This window comes from Chrysemys picta, chromosome 18 (genome assembly GCF_011386835.1).
Source record: "Chrysemys picta bellii isolate R12L10 chromosome 18, ASM1138683v2, whole genome shotgun sequence".
In the NCBI taxonomy this organism is placed as follows: Eukaryota; Metazoa; Chordata; order Testudines; family Emydidae; genus Chrysemys; species Chrysemys picta.
The window spans coordinates 6,192,102-6,212,060 of NC_088808.1; the positions used below are offsets into that span (position 1 = coordinate 6,192,102).

The following is a 19,959-nucleotide window of genomic DNA, read 5'->3' on the forward strand; positions in this document are numbered from 1 at the left end:
GAGGGTACCAGCTTTGTTTGTTGTTTTGCCTTTCAAAGGTGATAACCCTAGGTGGAGGTCGGGGGGGGATGTTCCACAATGAGGTTTGCTCCCCCTTACAGGGGCGCGATGGGGGGGGGGGGAAGGGCAGCTCTGGTGCCCCCATGGCCACCCAGTAGCCAAGGCCTGGCGTTGCTAAGGCATGCAAGGGGGAGGCTGTTGCTATGGGCGCCATAGAGTCCCGCTGGGGCGTGAGGCTAGAGAGGCACCCGGAAGCGGGCTTGTCTGGCGCGGCTGGGAGGTTGCGGAGCAGGATAATGGCGGTTGGGGCGGACGGCGGCTGGCGGTTGGGAGCGGTGCGCGCGCCGGGCTCTGCGTCCTGAAACCGTCGTTATGTACTCGGCGTCGCCGCCGCCGCCGCGACGGGACTTCATCTCGGTGACGCTGAGCCCCGCGGAGGCGGCGGGGGCAGGCGGCTACAACAACAGCAAGGCCTGGAGGAGGCGCTCCTGCTGGAGGGTGAGGGGCCCGGGGGGGGCCAGCTTCCTGCTGGAAGGGGAGGGGCCCAGGTGACGTGGCCGCCCCGCCCCCTCCCTGCTGGAAGGGGGGGTCTCTTGGAGGGGGAGGGGTCCTGCCCCTCCTCTGGGTGCGGGGAGACCCTGCTCCCTGCTGGAGGTTGAGGGGAACCTAGTAGCCCCGGCCCGCGCTGGAGGGGGGGGCCCTGTTGGGGGGAGGGGTGGAATCCCAGGTGTGGGGGGAGGGGTGGAATCCCAGGTTGGGGGGCGGGTTCCCCTGCAGTCAAGGGAAGAGGGAAAATCCCCCCACTGTTTGAAAGGCATGTGGGGGGGGTGGCAGAACCCCCATTGGAGCGGGCGCGATGCTCCCCACTTGATGTGGAGGAGGGTCGGGGTATCTCCGACACTTAAGCAGGGGGGCGGAGGACAGGCAGTGGCAGTATCGGTGAGGGAGTGCCCATTCCCCCCAGTGAAAGGGCACCCTAGATGGTGAGGAAGAGGGTATAAGGCACCCCTGCCTAGGGAAGGTGGGTGACAGGGCAGCATCTCTCTTCTCCAAGTCTAAAGAAAGGAGGTAGGATATGCCTAGAGGGGCACTGGATGCCCACCCCCCCCTTTTATGCTACCCATCTCAAGGAAAAGAGGTAGGATGCTGGTGAACATGCTCGTGGGGAGGGTCTGGGGCTACACCTTTTCGCCTCTCTCTTGAGACAGGAGAGAAGTGAGGTGAAAGCATTAGGAACTTGCATTCTCTTCCCACCCTGGTGAGCCTCTGCACTTGTACTTGCCCTGGGGAACCAAGTTGGGGATAAGGATACAGGTAGCCCAGGAGGTGGTTGTGATAAAAGGTGACATAGGAGATTGAGCAATATAAACGTCTCACCCTTTGTGTTGGGGAGGGATGTACAAGATCAGTGTACAGCAGTGGTCCCCAAACTTTTTACCTCAACCCCCCTTACCCTGTCTGCGCTCGCCCCTCCACCCCCCATACCCGGGAGCAGGGAACGCAAGCAGGAGTAAAGGGGGCTGGAGCCGGCAGCCGGGGCCCCGGGTGTAGAGCTGGGAGCAGAGCTGGATAGCTCTTCCTCTCTGCCCCCCTGTGGGGGCAGGCCTGGGCCCTAGCTGCACCCCCCGAATGTTCCTCTGTGCCCCCCTAGGGCAGCGTGCCCCACAGTTTGGGACCTCTGCTGTACACTGATCAGTTTAGGGAATAACAGGAAACATATGTCTATGCTGGTTGGCAGAGTGAAATGTGTTGACATGTCAGTCTTCACTGAAATGTTTGTGGCCTGTGGTTGCTTGCAATAGTGTGGAAGCAGTTGGTGTCTCAACCCTGGTAGGAGTGGAGTGCAAGGTTTGTGGAAGTACCGTGGGGCAGAAGAGCTTCTGGGAAACTGAGGGATGTGCCCAAATGCTGCTTTGCCCAGTGAGGGAAGGGTTTCCCAGTGCAAAAAGTTAGCAGCAAGCTGTTACTCTGGTTTAACCCCCCCCCCCCCCCCCGAGTGAAATGGTATGTATGGTGCGGGGGCACTAAAATATACAAGACCCAAAATGTTATCACTAAATGCAGTTTACTGAACATCTGTAATAGAAGGCTGGTTTTTACTGTATTCTGGCTTCTGATTTCGTAGGATTGTACTTAATTGTGAACAGTCTCTTGTGTTTTATTTTCTTGTTAATTATGCTGTTGGTTTACTGCACTTTCCCAAAGCTGAATGTGGGTGTCTTTTTTTGGTGGCAGTCTCTCGTTTACATAACAGTTTCACAAAGAGTGATTGTCTGAGGTGGGGTGTCTTGCTTTTCCTATCCAGCTTGAGATGCTTATTTTATTTTTAAGCTTCCTCCTTTGATGCACTAATGTCATTTTTTCATTCTCCCTCCTCCCCACACCTATTTTGCTTCTGCTTTGTATGTCCCTTGTGTATACCATGTTGGCCAGAAGGGAGGAGCCTCTTGGCTCTTTTCCAGAACCAAGTCTGGGCAGATACATAGATCAGCCAGTGAAAGGTTGTTGTAAAAATCTGTGTACTGCAGCTGATGATCTGTCTGGGAGATTTATCACAATGCAATTTCTCAAGTCTCCACAGACTCCGGCAGTGAGTGGCCCTGATCTTGTTCTCAAACCTAGCCTACCATATGCTAGCATGCTGTGTTGCTACTTTCCATATCATGACAAAGTAACTGATCTATTTTCAAAATAGGAAACAGTGTAAAACACATAATCAATTTCATATTTTTTACTCTGAAAGAACTTTCATGTGTTCGTTTGTTTGACAGCAACGGGCTAGCTTTCTACTTGTCATGCTAAAGAGTTTTCCTCTTATTTATTTTCTTTCTCAAAGAAATGGAAGCAGCTTTCTCGACTACAGCGGAGTGTAATTCTCTTCCTGTTTGCCTTCTTGGCAGTCTGTGGAGTCATTTCATACACAAACATGGGGGAACAGTGGAAAAGTACGTCTTTCATACATTTCAAGGTTGCCCTAATGTCATAAACGGTTAAAAGATTGCTTGTTCTTAGTTTTTGTAATTACATTTTTACAAGGTGTGCTCAACGTCTGCCAGAAAAAAATATTTTATTCAGAAATTTAGTTAATGTGACATACGTTTTATTGCAAATGTTCAGGTAGAAATTACCCTAGCCATCCCTTTTTAAAAAATTTGAATAACAGTTGGTTCATTTTGGTTCTTTATCCTGAATATCTAAAGTGATATTTTGTTTTGGCTAATAATGAGTTTAGAGGGTGCAAACATCCTTAGTACTTAGTTTAAAAAATAAATAAAATAACAGCCCAAACCTAAAGACTTAGGCGGTAAGATAAACAATTTTCTCCCCATTGTGATTATGCAGAAGGCTTGAACTCTTTAAGCACTTCTGGGAAACAGGTCCTAGTTTACCTTCAACACTGTCTTCTTACAGCATTGAAAAGTTTTTGTTTGTTTGTTTTATTTGTTTTTTTAAATCACCAAAAAAAACCCCAATCTATTATTATGGAGGCTTGTAATTTAACACTTTCAGTTAGACATGTAAGATCTGTTGGCTTCTGTAGCATTTTTTTTTTTTTTTGGGGGGCAAAGGTATCACTTGCATATAACATACAGGTGACTACCATAGGGCTTGTCTACATTTGGTGTGGGGAGAGTTATTTTTCCAGCTAGCTTCGAAACTGTTAATTCCTTATGCAAGGTAGTTTGATGTGTACTGAATGTATTTTATACATATAGGTCTAACGAACAAATTATCAGACGATCAGAAGACAGAACTAGAGATCCCTGGATTGAAACCAGCAAATCCAGCTGTTTTACCAGCACCGCAGAAAGCAGATGCCAACTACCCAGAGCTTTCCCCTCAGGTATTGCAAGGAAAAATGTTTCTCTTAACCCTACCTAATAGGGTTTGTGAAAGCTGCAAATAGCATTTAATTCCAACAGTCGTAATGGAAAAAGAAATGAAGGCCTGTTATAAGAATTAATTTCCTATGGGTAGAGAACTCAACTCTCAAGAAAGGCTTTGGTTCCAGTTAGGGGTGAAAACATTGTCTACTTTCTGGCTTTTGTTTGTATCCATAGACTTAAAGAGGAGAGAATTGCTCTGATTTCTGAGAACTCTCTTCGTAGCTCAGTCTGAAGGAGCTAGTCAGCTGTCTAATAGGAGCACTAATATATAATGAAAGCATTTGGGAGGTGGGGGTAAGGTATTTCTGGAATTCTCAGTAGATATCATATGGGCTTTGTTTAATAGTGAACTTGTGTTCAGTATGTTTCCTAAACCACTGGTGTGCTTGTGACTGCTGATACTTCAGGCTTTTGTGACCTGGTATTCTAGGCTCCATCTTACTATCTTGATGAATCTGCTTGTGCTTGGTCTAGGCCCAGGCATACCACCATTGCCTGCCTCCCATTCAGCAATATGTGCTCTAACCTGCTATGGAGTACTCCAAACCTCAGTCCTGGAAATGTGAGCAGCCCAGGCTCTGTGGCTGGCTAGAGTGTGTACAGTTGAATATGAGGCAGGGGATAGTCGGCATCTCTGGTAAACTGCAACAGCTTCCCAGAATAGGTGGAAATAATAATAAATCTAGTAGCTCTCTACGTCTGAGATACTCTGAAGGGGTGTGAAAGTTATTTATTTTATGGATACACTTCTAACGGATCATACAAACTGTCTGGTTTCCAAGAAATTCATTGGGAGAGTAATAGGAAAAAGGAACTCTGTTTGAAGTGCGTGTGTGTGTGTGTGTGTCTCTACACACACTCTCCTGTTCACACAATTAGTTCAGGGAATTTAGGATTCTTTGTTTTAAATGAAAATGATCTCTCATGTGGTGCTTTCTTCTAATTTGTATAATGTACATCTACTATGAAAAATAATTCCTGGTATTGGATCACTTCTGTATTGCGTAAGCCCTTAGTAACGCATCTCTTTGTTATAACTAGTGTCAATTGTTGCACCTTGTTATATATATGTTTATGACAGGTTCACATTTTTGACAGTGCTGTGTGTTATAGATATACCTGGTAATGATACAGGTAGCCTAATATCCTCACTGGTAACTGTTACCCAAGGAGCTATGTACAATTTTACCAGAGATAAAAAAAATTCAAACATGATTTCCCTCCTCCTTGGCCTGTCTGGTTGAGATGAAAGGTTGCATGCTGTGACCTGTAGTCCCCTGCACTACATCTCTGTATTAAAAATGAGGGTATTCTCAGGTTGCATTGTACAACTCTGGGATGCTTTTGGACTGGGTATTGGCCACCCATGCAGTAGATCATATGCATCTTGGTTTACTTTTGCCTTTCTTTCTTTCTTAGAAACATTCAAAGCCTCCTCATGTCCGACGTGGTCCTCCTAATCTGCAGATCAGACCGCCACGGAGAGATGCAAGGGTAAAAGCCCAAGATGTTGCTGGCAAGACTGAGGAAGAACCTGGCCAGGCTGATAAAGAAGAGAAAACAGAAAAGTCCATTATTAGGTAGGTAGAAATATTTCCAAGAATTTACAATTTGCTGGAGCAGTCTTCTAGTTTTGTTTTTATTCTCTCAGAATCTATTGGGGAAAAAGATGAATGTACAAATTTGTGAGGGCTTTTCATCGTCTGCCTAGAATGTTTTTACTTATATGCTTCTTTGGCCTTGCATAACAGCAGAGTGTTGATTTTTGCTAGGTTGATTTGCTTGGTTAGCTGAGTTTTTGGTGCCCAAAGGCGCCACTCAGGGTTTGAGGCCCCATTAGACTAAGCACTGTACCAATGCACAGGTGGACACAGCCCTTTCCCTGAAGAATTTGTCTGTAGGATTATTTCACCCTATCAATTTGTTCTGTGTTAATACAATAGCACAATCATCATTATCTTAGTCCTGATGTACATTTGCAAATTGTATCGGCATAACTGTCTGTCGGGGTGTGTGTGTAGGTTTTTGGGTTTTTTAATCAGTGTAGTTATGCATACTAACCTGTAGTATGGATTAATTTATACAAATATAAAGGTGCCTTATATTTGGAATAGCTATACTGGTATAAAGCACCTTTATACTGATATAACTGCATCCAGGCTAAGGAGCTTGTACTGCTTTAACCATATTAACCAATCTTGTGAAAGCGTTACAACTTTCTGGTGTATTAGTCATGGTGTTCACTTAATTTGGGAATAAGCAATAGCATTTGACTTCGTTGTTCAATATAGAAAGAATAGTAAAAGTTGACCACAGATACCTATGGTATGTTTACACTAGATATAATTTCCTAAAATTTTTCTCACCCTTGCTGCCACTGGTGCAGCTCAGTTGGTAGTAGCAGTGGCACCTTGTCTGCAGCAGTGTTCTAGCCATCATAGCATCTAAACCCCCTCACAGCGATTGTAGAATCTTATCTGCCCAAGCGCTCCCAGCATTGCTACCACTGACTGGAGCGGTACTATTGGCAGCAATGATGGTAAATCTAGGAAAACTACTTCAGTGTAGGTCTGTAGTATGCTAGTAACAATGTCAATATTAATGCAGTAGTAGTAACTGGATCTATAAGGTCTATCTTTTTTTTAACATACAAGCTTTGTGAGTTCTATAAACCATGCTTCTCTGTGGGTAGCTAAAGTTCATATTGAAATTTTTGAGTTAATGTACAGATACATAAAAGGACGTTGTCAAAACTGTTAACTCTCAACCTGAACCTTTTCTTGACTTCGGTACTATTTATAAGGTTTTACCTTCAGAAGTCTGTCTATATAATTCTTTTCCAAACTGACTTATGATGCCACTTTGGTGAGAAAAGCATGTAACAAAACAAGCATTTTACATTGCTGCTATCCTGTGTTCACAGTTGAATTCTTAATTCTCATTTGCATGATACTATTTTAATCAAGTGCGAGTGATTCATGCAATAATTTCAAACCTGGAAGACAACACCTGTAATATTTCAAATGCAATGCTCTTTCACACATTTTGAGTTTGTATATTTCTGATTCCTTTAAGAAATTCCATTACAGCAGCAATGGTTTCATGGAATCCTAAAAGCCTTCATGTTTCTTAATTCAGTTTAATAAAAGATTCATTACCATTTGCCTGGAAGAAATCACTGACTTCAAATAAAGATTAATGAGCTAATAAGTGATCTTTTCCTATCTTGTGCCATGATCAAAATGTCATTTAGTTCCCTAAAAAACAACGAGGAGTCTGGTGGCACCTTAAATACTAACAGATTTATTTGGGCATAAGCTTTCGTGGGTTAAAAAAAACCAACCCACTTCTTCAGATGCATGGAGTGAAAATTACAGATGCAGGCATAAATATACCGACACATGAAGAGAAGGGAGTTACCTCACAAGTGGAGAACCAATGTTAACAAGGCCAATTCAGTCAGGGTGGATGTGGTCCACTTGACACTTCCTCATCAATTATTGGGAGTGGACCACATCCACCCTGACTGAATTGGCCTTGTTAACATTGGTTCTCCACTTGTGAGGTAACTCCCTTCTCTTCATGTGTCGGTATATTTATGCCTGCATCTGTAATTTTCACTCCATGCATCTGAAGAAGTGGGTTGGTTTTTTTTTAACCCACGAAAGCTTATGTCCAAATACATCTGTTAGTATTTAAGGTGCCACGGGACTCCTCGTTGTTCTTGTGGCTACAGACTAACATGGCTACCCCTCTGATATTTAGTTCCCTCTTTATCAGGCTGTTGTGAAAATATGAAATGAACAATGTTTGACAGTAGAGATAAGGATAATTCATTTTAACTCTTGTCTCTATTTTAATCGAGTTAAATATTATTGAAATACCTTGTACTTGCAGTTGGAGAGGAGCGGTGATAGAACCTGACCAAAGCCCTGAACCTCCTTCCAGTAAAATAAAAGAACCAGAAAAACCATCATCTGTGGAAGTGGAAGATCAGAAAGAGCCAGGTAATAGGCTAGAGACCAACACCTTTCTCATTATTGACCATGAGATTTAGATGTTTATATCTCCCTGTTCACATTCACAGTCAAAGTTATGCCATCCCTTTAATTAAATCTGCTATTTTTAGCTAAGATAGAGTTGCTTCCTGTGGGAAAGGGGAAGAACTGATTGAAAAGAGATTATGCATTGTTCATCTAGAACATCTAAGTCCTGCAGCATACTTGATCTGCTGTGACAACCTGCAGGTGCATGTTTTTTCAAGGTTTCTGGTGATTCACAAATAATACTGAGAACTGAGAATATGAAAATACTGATGCACGAATATTGCATCCGCTGTACTAGTTGTTACCATGGCACAGCATACATGGCTGTGATTGCCAGATCATGTATCGACAGACTGCGTGCTACAGTTGCTGCCACTGTGCAGCTCACCCCTGCCTGCTTGCAACTCCCAAACGAAGTGTGTGGTTTTGCTTCTGATATATATTGGGTGCATGCATCTGTACCCTAACCTTGTCCTGGATACTGCGTGCAAACATTGGGAATGAAATGAAAGATTCAAAAACAAACCACAATAAACCATAAGCCCCAGAGTGATTTATTAAATTGAGTATAATTTAAACTATACTTACTTATCCTTAATGAAAGTGCTGTCTTTTTCTGCAGCAGCAATGCCTCCTGTGTAAGTGGACAGCAGTGGAAACAGGATGGCCCTACACCAGGGAATGTTTTTGAGAGGCTCCTGGTTATTGGCTTCTCCTTTGCCTTGCCAGGAGATGACATCGTTGTGTTGGGGAGCACTATAGGCACCTGCCCTCAACCACCTTCCCTGCTCTGCAAAATGTACATTCCCCTCGCTTGGTGAAGCACTTGGTCCCTCCCATTTAAATATATCTTGCTACCGTTTTTTCCTCTTTTCCCAGTATGTGCATGCCTTCATGCACAACCTTCCTCCCCTTATTTAAAGTGGCCTCTTGCCTTTGTCTCCCTCCCTGAAATTGAGAAATAGGGGTGTCACTGAAAATAGGCGGCATGGCCTGATTTTTCTCTCTGCTCCACCTCCCAAAAGGGAGAAGTGCCCTCCTGTTGAGAAAAATAGCTGTTTAGAAAGATGGCTTGAAAAGGACAACTTACTTTCTCAACAGTGGTTTGCTGGTCTCTTGGAGACTGGTCGGGGGGGGAAAGGAAGTGACTTCCTCCATTTAATTCATCACACGCTGCTTTTGAGGATTACCGGGAATAGACAGCTGCAGCAGCTCTCTCTTCATTTGCTCTCCCCAGTGCAGCAAAGAATCTGGGAATCTGCTCTCTGATGAGCTAGTCAGAGGGAGTTCTTGTTTATTGCAAAACCTGGGCTTTACCTGTAATAGCATGCAGTGCATTGACATCCTGATGTCTAAGTGCCCTTAATATAGGTGGGATTAATAGCAACACCTATTATGAAGGTTGCCAGACATTCCCATAATAAGACCCATTCTTCAGTTGCTCATAACTTTTTGTCAGACTTTAACCACTTGGGCTGAAATTTTTCATGCTGGGTGTCTGCCTCAGGCTGAATTGTTTTTAGAAAATTTCAACCAAAACTGTTCAGCTGTTTTCGAGATCAAGGCTAGGGAAAATAAGTTGTTTTGCTGATAAATTCTGATGGTCTTTTCTTTGAAAAGCTCTAGCACCCCCATGGCCTGGAGCAGGGACTTTAAATTGGGCAGTAGAGGAATGAGATAGGGATCTTGTGGTAAAAATATATGATCATGTAATTAAAACTGTATCATAAAACATACTCACAAGGGGACTGAATTAAGTTTGTACAAGCAACCTTAATTCTGGGATATCTTAAGTTAAAAATGCTTGACTTGGCAACCTTAATAATGTTCTTTTAACATTAACATAGTTTTTTGTGTGTATTTCTCTAAATATTATTTTTGGAGTTCTGTGTTAATGAGATTTCCATTGCTGACTCACTAAATCATTGGTTAAAAATATTGACCGCTTACTGCGGGTTGGAAAGACCCTATTACAAAGGAATAACTTCAGGTAACTGAAGCCAGTGTAATGTAATCTTTAGTTGCAGAGATGAGGGCTCTTGATTTTGGGTAGAGTTTGTGGACAAGAGTCTCATGTGGCTGCATAACTCTGAGCTTCAGCATTCTTCAGCAAGGTTGATTTCTATTCACAGTGCCCATAAATGAACGTCAGATGGCTGTGATAGAAGCATTCCGCCATGCATGGAAAGGTTATAAAGAGTTTGCCTGGGGACATGATGAACTGAAGCCTTTGTCCAAATCCTACAGCGAGTGGTTTGGACTCGGTCTTACGTTAATTGATGCATTGGATACCATGTGGATTTTGGGCTTAAAAGAAGGTAATTTTCTTTCCTCTTCCTATGTTTTTCCCACCTCGGTACTTTTCTGGTTCCAACAGTTGCCATTAAGGCCAACTGATCATTTTATGCTTGGTGGCTGAGAGGCAAAATATTTTATTCCAGTAGCTTTTGGGGATTCTCAGTATCGATTGAACTAATATGTTCAGAGCTCCTTAACATAGGCAATTCATTACACTTTGGCTGAGCAAATTTCATTTTGTCCATGGGGAAAATCCAAAAATTTACTATTAAGGGGGACACTTCTTTGATTTTAAGGTGTTCCTTCCAACTGCATCCGATATGTAAAAGCATTTGTGGAATAATTTTGCTGGCTATATCTATTGATGAATTGGCATTCCTGCTATAAATTGGGGACTGGATTATTAGGTCTGCGTGTAGTTGTTTCCGTACTAAAACAACCAGTGCCCCATGATGGTGCTATGGTTACTAAGATACTGGAGGTCAAGTATCAGGGGTAGCCGTGTTAATCTGTATCTACAAAAACAACAAGGAGTCTGGTGGCATCTTAAAGACTAACAGATTTATTTGGGCATAAGCTTTCGTGGGTAAAAACCTCACTTCAGATGCATAGAGTGGAAGTTACAGATGCAGTCAGACTCCTTGCTGTTTTTGTAAGATACTGGAGGGGCCTTTCTAAGTCCCAGTCTTGCAAAGTCAGTCTGGGATCTTTTAGCTTGTGTATAATCACTGTTAATAAAGATATTCTACATATGGAACTTAGTCAACAATTCTGTATGTAAACCAGAAAATAATTCAGTGTTCTGTTGTATCTGCAATGCTTAAAGGAATAAAGCTAATAACTTTTGTTTTTACTATAAGTATATAAGACACAGAATCCACACAGATCTGTTGATTTAAGGCAGTGGTTTTCAAACTGCGGGTCGCAACCCAGTACTGGGTCCTGGCGTCTCTGGTCCGCACCACCAACCAGGCAATTAAAAGTCCCGTCGGCGGTGCTGCCCGGCTAAGGCAGGCTAGTCCCTACCTGTTCTGACACCGCACTGTGCCCCGGAAGCAGCCAGCAGCAGGTCCAGCTCCTAGGCGGCAGGGCCATGGGTCTCTGCGCGCTCCCCCCCCCCCCCCCCCCCCCCCCCCCCCCCCCCCCCCCCCCAGCACTGGTTCTGCACTCCCAATGGGAGCTGGGGAGAGAGGGGTCGGTGCCTGTGGGCAAGAACCGCACGAGCCGCTTGCGCATCTCCGCCTAGGAGCTGGACCTGTTGCTGTCCGCTTCCAGGGCGCAGCGCAGTCTGCGGTGCCAGGAGAGGCAGGAAGCCTGCCTTAGCACCTGTGCTGCCCCGCTGACCGGGAACCGCCTGAGCTAATCCTGTGCCCCAATCCCCTGCCCAAGCTCTGAGCCCCCCAAACATGGAGCCCCTTCCTGCACCCCAAACCCCTCATCCCTGGCCCCACCCCAGAGCCTACTGCCCCAGCCCAGCCCGGACCCCTTCCCACACTCCTGCCCCAACCCAGAGTCCCCTCTCACACCCTGAACCCCTCATTCCCAGCCCTGAGCCCCTCTCACACCCCAAACCCCTCATCCCCAGCTCCATTAGGTCATGGGCATCAACAATTTTCTTCAACTGGGTCACTGGAAAAAAAGTTTGAAAACCACTGGATTAAGGCAGTGCTATTTTTATTCACTTTTCTGACTTTAACCACACTTTAAGGCTGGTAAGCAAGCCACATTTTTGCTTGCTTAATTACGTATTGTCTAGCAAAATTCCCTCCTAAATTTAATAGGATACAGTACTCATCACTTCCTGTCCCAAACTGTTGTATACTCTCTGTTCAATGTATGGCAGGTATCATAATTCACTGCAGAAGTGGCTGTGTTCTGGTACTGGGTTTTAAAACCTCAGTTTCATTTTTTTTTGTTTTTAAGCTACTGCCTTACATGACTACAGAAAAAAAAAATCACTTAATCGGGACATGTAAGTTAAACAAGGAAACTACAAAGCAGTATTTATAAATACCTGAAAATGTCTCCATGGATGTGCTTTGAACAGCTGTGGCAGCTGTGGAGACAGCCACCTTTATAATAATTCCACAACAAACACAGTTTGACATGTATCAAGACTGGAAGATCAGATCTGATGCTAACGGCATAAGAAACTGCAGGAGTCTTCCACAGTTCTATATTTTCTTTACTTGTTTGATTTAATACGTACAATTTAAAATCAAACACAAAACCCACTGTGGAAAATCTCTTGTCACCCTCACTGCATGTCTGAGCTCTCTTGATGTTTCATCAGGTTGACAGTGTGACTGCGTTCTTATAAAATATTTAAATATGAACTGCAGAGTGCTTTTAAAATAAATTTAGTGATTTAGACATGTTTAAAATGGACATCTGATTGGAAACTTTTATATTCTATCGCAGTTCTCCTTTAAGTGATTGCTTCATAGTCTGTAAAGCTCTTTGGGATTCTTCAGGATAAAAAAAGCTCTATAAATGAAAGTTGTGTTAGAGTGTGAAAATCTTTCTCTCATGAGTCTGTGAATATAAAAACTGCTTCTGTAAGAAAATTCTGGATTTCTCTATTGCTAGACAGTGATAAGTCTGACAGCACAATTTACTGAAGTGGAATGTAGAAAACCTATTTTGTCATCCTTATTTAAGGCCTGTGTAAAAGAATGTATTTGTAAACAGTGATTTTCTCACAAGGGAGACGGATCTGTGGTAGGTAGATCTTGGTGAGCTATCCTAGTGATAGTTTAACATCCAGAAGTCTCAGTGGAAGGGCATTCGTTTCTAACCTTTGCATTCTGTGTCCAAATAGATAATTGCATAGATAATTGGCAGCATTTTAAAGAAGCAACTTTGTTTTCCCCAGTACAAGTTCCTGGTAGTCATAGATGCCTGGTGTCCTGAATACTTGGAGATCTTGTGGTTAAAACATTAGCATGGGACTCAACAGACGTCTGTTCAATTCCCAGCTCTGCCACAAACTTCCTGTTTGACCTTGGGCACGTCACTTAATCCCTCCTAATCTGAAAAATGGGGAATCATATTTCCTACTTCATAAGGCTGTTGTGAGGATAGTCATTAATTATGGTGAAGTAGTGCAAGGCCATATATATAAATAGATAGTATGTTGGGAAGCTGACAGGCAGTAGCTTTGATTTAAGTAGCCTTAAAAAAAGTCTTATGGTGAAAGTGTGACTGATTGTCATGACCAGTAAAATAGATGGTAATAGACTGCAGGCTTATATTGAGAGAGGTGGGTTATTGGGATACCAGGATAATTCCTGTTTGCATTATTTTAATAAAGAAGGAATGTGCTCTTACAAGACCTGCTAAACATGTAGTTTCTCTGCCAAGTACTTGTCTCCTTGCATATCCCCACATTGCTGTATTGCATAGGAATTAAACTGATGCCAGGTTTGTGTTCTTCAGTGTATTTGTAATCTCTTCAGCTTGTCCCTTAAAAATACAGGTTCCTTTTGATAGACTGAATAAGAATCAAGGCGGTATAGCACACTAACTCTTAATCTGGTCATTTGAGTGTGCTGTTATAACTACAGTGTGTTCCCTCCAAAAGTTGTTCCCTTTTGTGCCTTGCAGAGTTTGAAGAAGCAAAGAAATGGGTGGCAACTGACTTACTGCTTGATAAGAATGTGGATGTGAACCTCTTTGAGAGCACCATTCGTATTCTGGGGGGGTTGCTGAGCGCCTACCACTTATCTGGAGATAGCCTCTTCCTGGAAAAAGCTGTAAGTGATTGAGTCTCACAGTCCCAGGTAGAATGTGTGTCTTGTGTTGGGTAAAGTGGCAGAAAGGTTCATCAGAAAGTAAACTCTGCCACGCTTTTCCTCTGTATTCCACCATTACTGCCCTAGAGGCTTCTTGAATGTTTTCTTCATCTTTGCCTTCCTGGTGTCATCAGAGCTCTAATTACCTTAGGGTTCCGTTTTAATTAGAATTTCCCTTAATTCCTAATGTAAAGACTAAGATAATACATTTAAGGATCTTTATTATATTTTTACCCAGTTCATTTTTTTTTTTATGGGAAGAAAGTCCTAGTCAATGAATGGAGCGGTTACACGCAGGTTCCCTGTCTTGGGAAATACAGTGGTATTCTCCTTCCCCTCCCAAGTGCCGGGAGAAAGGCCCTGTGCTTGCATTAAGGATTATCCGTAATCTCAGATTGAAAATGTGTTACGTGGGATGTGCAGTATGAACTGTAGTGTACAGCAACGGGAACCAGGTAGAAGCTATATGCCAATTACTGTGAAGTAGTGATTCTTCTTAATATTTGCCTTTGTCCCTTGTAGATGGGCTAAAACTAAGCTGCAGTTCTTTTTCCTGTTTTTTGTTTGATTGCTGAGAGAAATAATAAAGAATTTTTGTTCCATGCTTTTGGGTTCTCTTTAGAAAGACATTGGGAGCAGGCTTATGCCAGCATTCAACACACCATCCAAGATACCATACTCAGATGTAAACATTGGCCGAGGCACTGCCCACCCGCCTCGTTGGACGTCTGACAGCACCGTGGCAGAGGTGACCAGTATTCAACTGGAGTTTAGGGAGCTCTCTCGTCTCACTGGAGATGAGAAATTCCAGGTATGGGAGAACCAGTTGTCATCTTCTCTTCCTCTCTCCACCACTACCCCTCAGCCTCCACCCCATTATTGGTGAGGCTCCCTTAGATTGCCTGTACTCTTTTTCTCCTTCCAGTCTTCTAACAGAGATCAAAAATGTTTCTCACTGTGGCAGCTGGAGCAGATTTCATTGGTTGATGAAAGTAAATGCCATTGCGTTGCTGATCCACCTCCTAACAAACACCATCTCTAAAACATCTTCTCTGGAGCAATTTTATGCCTAATCACGCCATACACATCACTATTTCTGAGTAGTCACTCCACCTTTCAGTTTGCTGGTGAATTCCTGGTTCTTATAATCTCACAGCTAAAGAGAGTTAAATGACATATCCAAAGGGAAGCAGCTGGCGGGCCAGGGGTGGGGAAGAGTCCATTACTTTTCCAGTTATTTTTTTAAAGTAAATACCACAAAGCTCATAGTAGAGGTGAATAATTGCTCCCTTCATCAGAAGGAACTTACAAGAAAAATGTTTGTTTTTGATATGCTTGTGGTATCTTTTGTATTGTCTGAGATTAGATTACCTATAACTGGCTTTTCGAAACACCAGGCTATAGCTGTCTTCTTAGTATTTAAATTCTGTAGGAGGTGCTTAGATATCCCTACATTAATGCTAGTGTTGAAAGCAACTAAACTCCCTTCGTAAGCGGCAGGATGCTTATCAGCCGACTCAAATTCCAGTTACGGGCATGGTGTGAAGGTTGTATCTGGGAGAAAATAAGCCAAAGTACTAACAATTTCAAAGGCAGTGGGAGGTGTATTCTTTTTGTTTTGGAGGTGATTTTTGTATAGTGCCCCAAATCAACTTACACATAAGGCCCTACTTCATTCTCAATATTGCAGATCCCCCAAAAGTAGGCTTCCACTGCAATTTTGATTTTTTAATTAGCTCACTTTGCACAATCCACAATTTCACGTACATTTTAAGTATGCAATTAGTACTGCACTAACATGCAATGCCTGTAAAAGGGTAAAGTGACTGGACTCGATTTCTACAGCAGCTGTGTTAAGACTTTTAGTCTTTTGAATTTTATATTGTACCAGTCACATTTTTTTTTTATGAATGTAAGATAGTTGCAGCAAAATGTCTGGTTATCAAAAAAATTAGCAGGCATAACATAATACTTGAGTGTTTATATCATTCCTGCACATTTTTCTTAAACACATTCTGGCTTTTCCAAATCACTGCTGTTAATGAAGGTCCATTATTACTTTTCTGCAATTTTTTTTCCATGTCTTGTCCGTAACTCCTCTGCAATTATTTGAAGATCATCCAACAATTCAAGTAGGGCCTTATTTATACAGTTATTTGCAGGAACTATAGCTGTACATTATGCATGTGCAGTGGTCCTTAGCTATACTTGTGTCATGAAAATCTCAGTAAAAAAAAAAGTTGGCATCATTACCAACTTGAGTTGAGCTATAGTATTATTGAGAAATATTTCTGAGCTTCCCTGATCTCCTCCAGAACAGACACTGTTGAAGGTGTTGCAGGCCACTTAACCTGATGTTAGAGTTAACCTAATGTTCTGTCAGTCGGTGTTTGAATCTGACTTCTAAACGACTGAGGGACCTGGACTCACCACCATCGCTGATTCTAGCTTGAGAGAGTTGTATTCTTGAAAAGGAAAGCTGATAAAAAAATCTCTAACTATTCCCACCTCAGATTTGCTGTAGTTTCTCTGAAGCCATAAGCAGCAACTGTATTGGAAAGGGGGAAAAAATCCCACAACTGTTGACTGCTCCAGGTCATTTAAGTAATATTGAGCTGTGTAGTTGCATTGTCTCATTCAAGGTGTATTTTTTTCAATGTGTTTTTTTTTTTTTTCTGTAGAAAGCAGTAGATGCGGTGATGAAGCATGTACACTCTCTCTCAGGGAAGAATGATGGGCTGGTGCCCATGTTCATAAACACCAACAGTGGGCAGTTCACTCACCTGGGTGTCTACACTCTGGGGGCCAGAGCTGACAGCTACTATGAATATTTGCTGAAGCAATGGATCCAGGGTGGGAAGAAAGAAAATGAGTAAGTTCTCCCCACTTCCTGTGTCAGTTTAAGAATGATGTAAGCTGTAAGACTTGGCGGTTTAGAAGGAAGAGTATATTATGCAGACTCTGATATGAGCGTATTTCTGAGTAGTTTTTAAAAAAAAACCAACAACCAACAAGCTGGGTCAGTAGACTTATTGGTAACTGCATAACAGTGTGGGGATCAGACTTCAACTTGCAGCTCTGCTTCCCTCCTACACAGGGTGTTGAGGGTTGTGATTGTTACAGATGTGGGAGGGATTTAAATTGTTTGCAGCAGGTTCTGTTGTGTAAATAAAATGTTGTTGCTGTGTAGGACACAATCACTTTTATTCTCTCTGAAAGTGGCAAGGCATTTTGCAGGCTCTGTTAGAGAGGGATTAGTGAGGAACCTGCTGGAGGGCAGGTACCACATTCGTGATTATCCCCTTTCTAGTCCAGATACAGGACTTAAATTTGAATCCGGTGCCTTGGATTCCAGTGTGTTTCTCTTGTCTGGCCTGAATAACTGGGAAGCACCTTGTTTTGGGATGAGAGGGGTTTGAAAGGGTTTGTGGGACAAGGGAGGTGTTATTGTGGGAAAGAAAGGCACTCTCTCTCTCTTGCACCTACCCTTGAATATTAACCTTACATAAGAACGGCTATACTGGGTCAGACCAAAGGTCCATCTAGCCCAGTATCCTGCCTTCTGACAGTGGCCAATGCCTGGTGCCCCAGAGGGAATGAACAGAACAGGTAATCATCAAGTGATCCATCCCCTGTCGCCCAGCTTCTGGCAAACAAAGGCTAGGGACACCTTGCCTCTAGAGGGTGTCCTGCAGATAAGGGTTGAGGAATATCTTTAGGGAAAACTTGCTGACTTCTGCCAGTGCTGTACCTGTTGTGCAGATGCAGAACTTCAGTCTCGATTGGTTCTGAATCCAACACATTTCACAAGCATTAAAATTCACAGACCACATCTTTACTTTTAAAAATTGTTTTAATTATCATGCTATTCTCAGAAATGTGTTTTTTCTCCTATACACCCTTGAAAGAAGCTAAAGATTATTAGATGTATTGGAGATACATGCTAGATGCATTTTGTATAAGCATGATTATTTGGATTTTTCTTAATGCTTTATATTTGACTTAATATCTTAAGTAGTGCCATTGAAATCAAATTGCAAGTTTCTACTTTACAAAAAGTGTGGCCTTTGAGATGCATGTACTGTATCTAAAGTATGGATGGATAAATCTACTTTAAAATGTGTATATTTGGGCCAACTGGGAATGGTTTTAATTCACAGACTGTTGGAAGATTACATGAGAGCTATAGAAGGGGTGAAAAAGCATTTACTTCGGACATCACAACCCAAGAAGCTTACTTTTGTAGGTGAACTTGCTCACGGCCATTTCAGTGCCAAGATGGTAAGCACTGTACCTGAATTTTTTCAGTGGCTCTTATGAATACTGTTGCATTCCCCCTGAGCTGTCTGCAGTTTTGTAGGGGAGAGATCTTGAGTGCGGTAGTTATAATAGCTATTTGATCAAATGTGTATTCTGTGTGTGTGTGAAGCAAAGGTTTTGATAGTGGCTGCTGGAAGATCTAAAAAATGAAAACTGGCAGGGACCCTTGCAATCTTCAGTTGCCTTGTGCATTTAGAATACACCAGTGGTTCCCAAACTGGGGTTCGCAAAATGTTACAGGGGGTTCTTGGGGGAAAAAATTCCCTAATGGCAGACAGAGCTGTCCCTAGGGACTTCGGGCAGCACAGGACCAACAGCCCGGAGTTCCGGGGACTTCCAAGAGCTATGCAGATCAAAGCAAGCATATCCGTCACACTGAGGAGATTTAAACTTCAAGACTGCTTATAAGAAATGGAAAGGGAGGTGGATATTTTCTGCTGTTTTTAAAATTAAATAGGCTGCTAGTGTTGGTTTTTTAAAATTATTATGAAGAACAAGTTTAAGTTTTGTTTGTTTGCCTGGATGGCTCAAGACCCGAATGCTTGTGTAGGAGGAACTCTGTATTTGAGTTGGCTTCTTAAATACCTTCATGCTGTATCACATCTGATACTCCTTGATTAAACATAGGAGCCTTGTCTTGTAACAGGCTTAATCAAAGCGATACAAGCTGCGAAAGTGAGATGTTGGAAGAGTTTTGCCGTTTTCATAATGTAATAAAATTAACACTGTAATGATAAATAATAAACAGTGTGTAATAAGCATGTAATTAAAAAAATTCTATTTCCAATAACACTGCTTTTATAATTTATGCTCAGGTAAGGGAGAAAATCCCTAGACATATTCATTTTTAGGAGGGGGTTCGTGAGACTTGACATTTTAGTGAAAGGGGTTCATGGGTTGTTAAAGTTTGGGAACCACTGGATTACACTATGATAGCCTGTGAAGGGTGGTGGTTTTGTTTGTCTTTCTGTCTGTTTGTTCTCTGGGCAGGTGCTATCTTAGTTTAAAAGGCTGGGTTCAGGTCACTAGTGACAGTATTGAGTAGCTAGGTTACAGGTAACAGTCCCTGCTGTGGACAGGGGCCCTTTCTTTGGTTTTTATTTGCTGATCTGAATCTCCCTGTGAGTTTCCACTTGTGCTTCTGCAGTAGAAAACACATTCAGTGCAATCATTTGTTACATCATTTCAGCATTTGAAACTCTGAGATAGTGCCTATTTTGTGTATTTTTTACAATGCAAAAATACAAGGAAGTAAATGATCTAATTAGTAGTTAAGGCATGAGTGTGGAAATCAGGTGATTTGGAAGTTCTGGTATTGGCTCTGCCACAAACCTACTGTGTGTCCTTGGGCAAATTACTCTATCTCATTTCCTGCCTTTTAGGTGGCAAACATTTGATGCAGGAATTACTGAGTGAAATTCTGTGCCTGTATTATACCAGAAGTCAGATTAGATTATCATAATGAACCCTTCTGGCTTTAAAATCTATGAATTAACACTCCTTTTGAAAAGTACTTGGAGTGCTTTCTGTGTAAGACAGTATGTAAATGAAAGTGACAAATAGTTGTAAGTGAGCAGTGCATTACTAATGTATGTGTAAATCTGCCCCCTTAAC

The 19,959-nt window shown here is 42.5% G+C and overlaps 1 protein-coding gene across 3 annotated transcripts in view; it reads left to right on the forward strand.

Moving 5' to 3' along the window:
* The first annotated feature begins 251 nt into the window (after positions 1-251).
* Positions 252-19,959, forward strand: part of MAN1B1 (mannosidase alpha class 1B member 1) — a 28,262-nt gene continuing 8,554 nt past the window's right edge. Inside the window, exons 1-10 of one of the 3 annotated variants that reach the window (XM_005291432.5) lie at positions 252-498; positions 2,837-2,945; positions 3,717-3,844; positions 5,307-5,467; positions 7,785-7,894; positions 10,066-10,251; positions 13,838-13,986; positions 14,648-14,836; positions 16,707-16,897; positions 18,186-18,306. In XM_005291432.5, coding sequence (XP_005291489.1) covers positions 373-498; positions 2,837-2,945; positions 3,717-3,844; positions 5,307-5,467; positions 7,785-7,894; positions 10,066-10,251; positions 13,838-13,986; positions 14,648-14,836; positions 16,707-16,897; positions 18,186-18,306 — 1,470 coding nt within the window. In that variant the 5' untranslated portion in view covers positions 252-372. Of the gene's footprint in view, positions 499-998; positions 1,139-2,836; positions 2,946-3,716; positions 3,845-5,306; positions 5,468-7,784; positions 7,895-10,065; positions 10,252-13,837; positions 13,987-14,647; positions 14,837-16,706; positions 16,898-18,185; positions 18,307-19,959 lie in introns of those variants that run through there. The other 2 variants (XR_010593599.1, XM_042859672.2) reach the window with 2 other exon arrangements.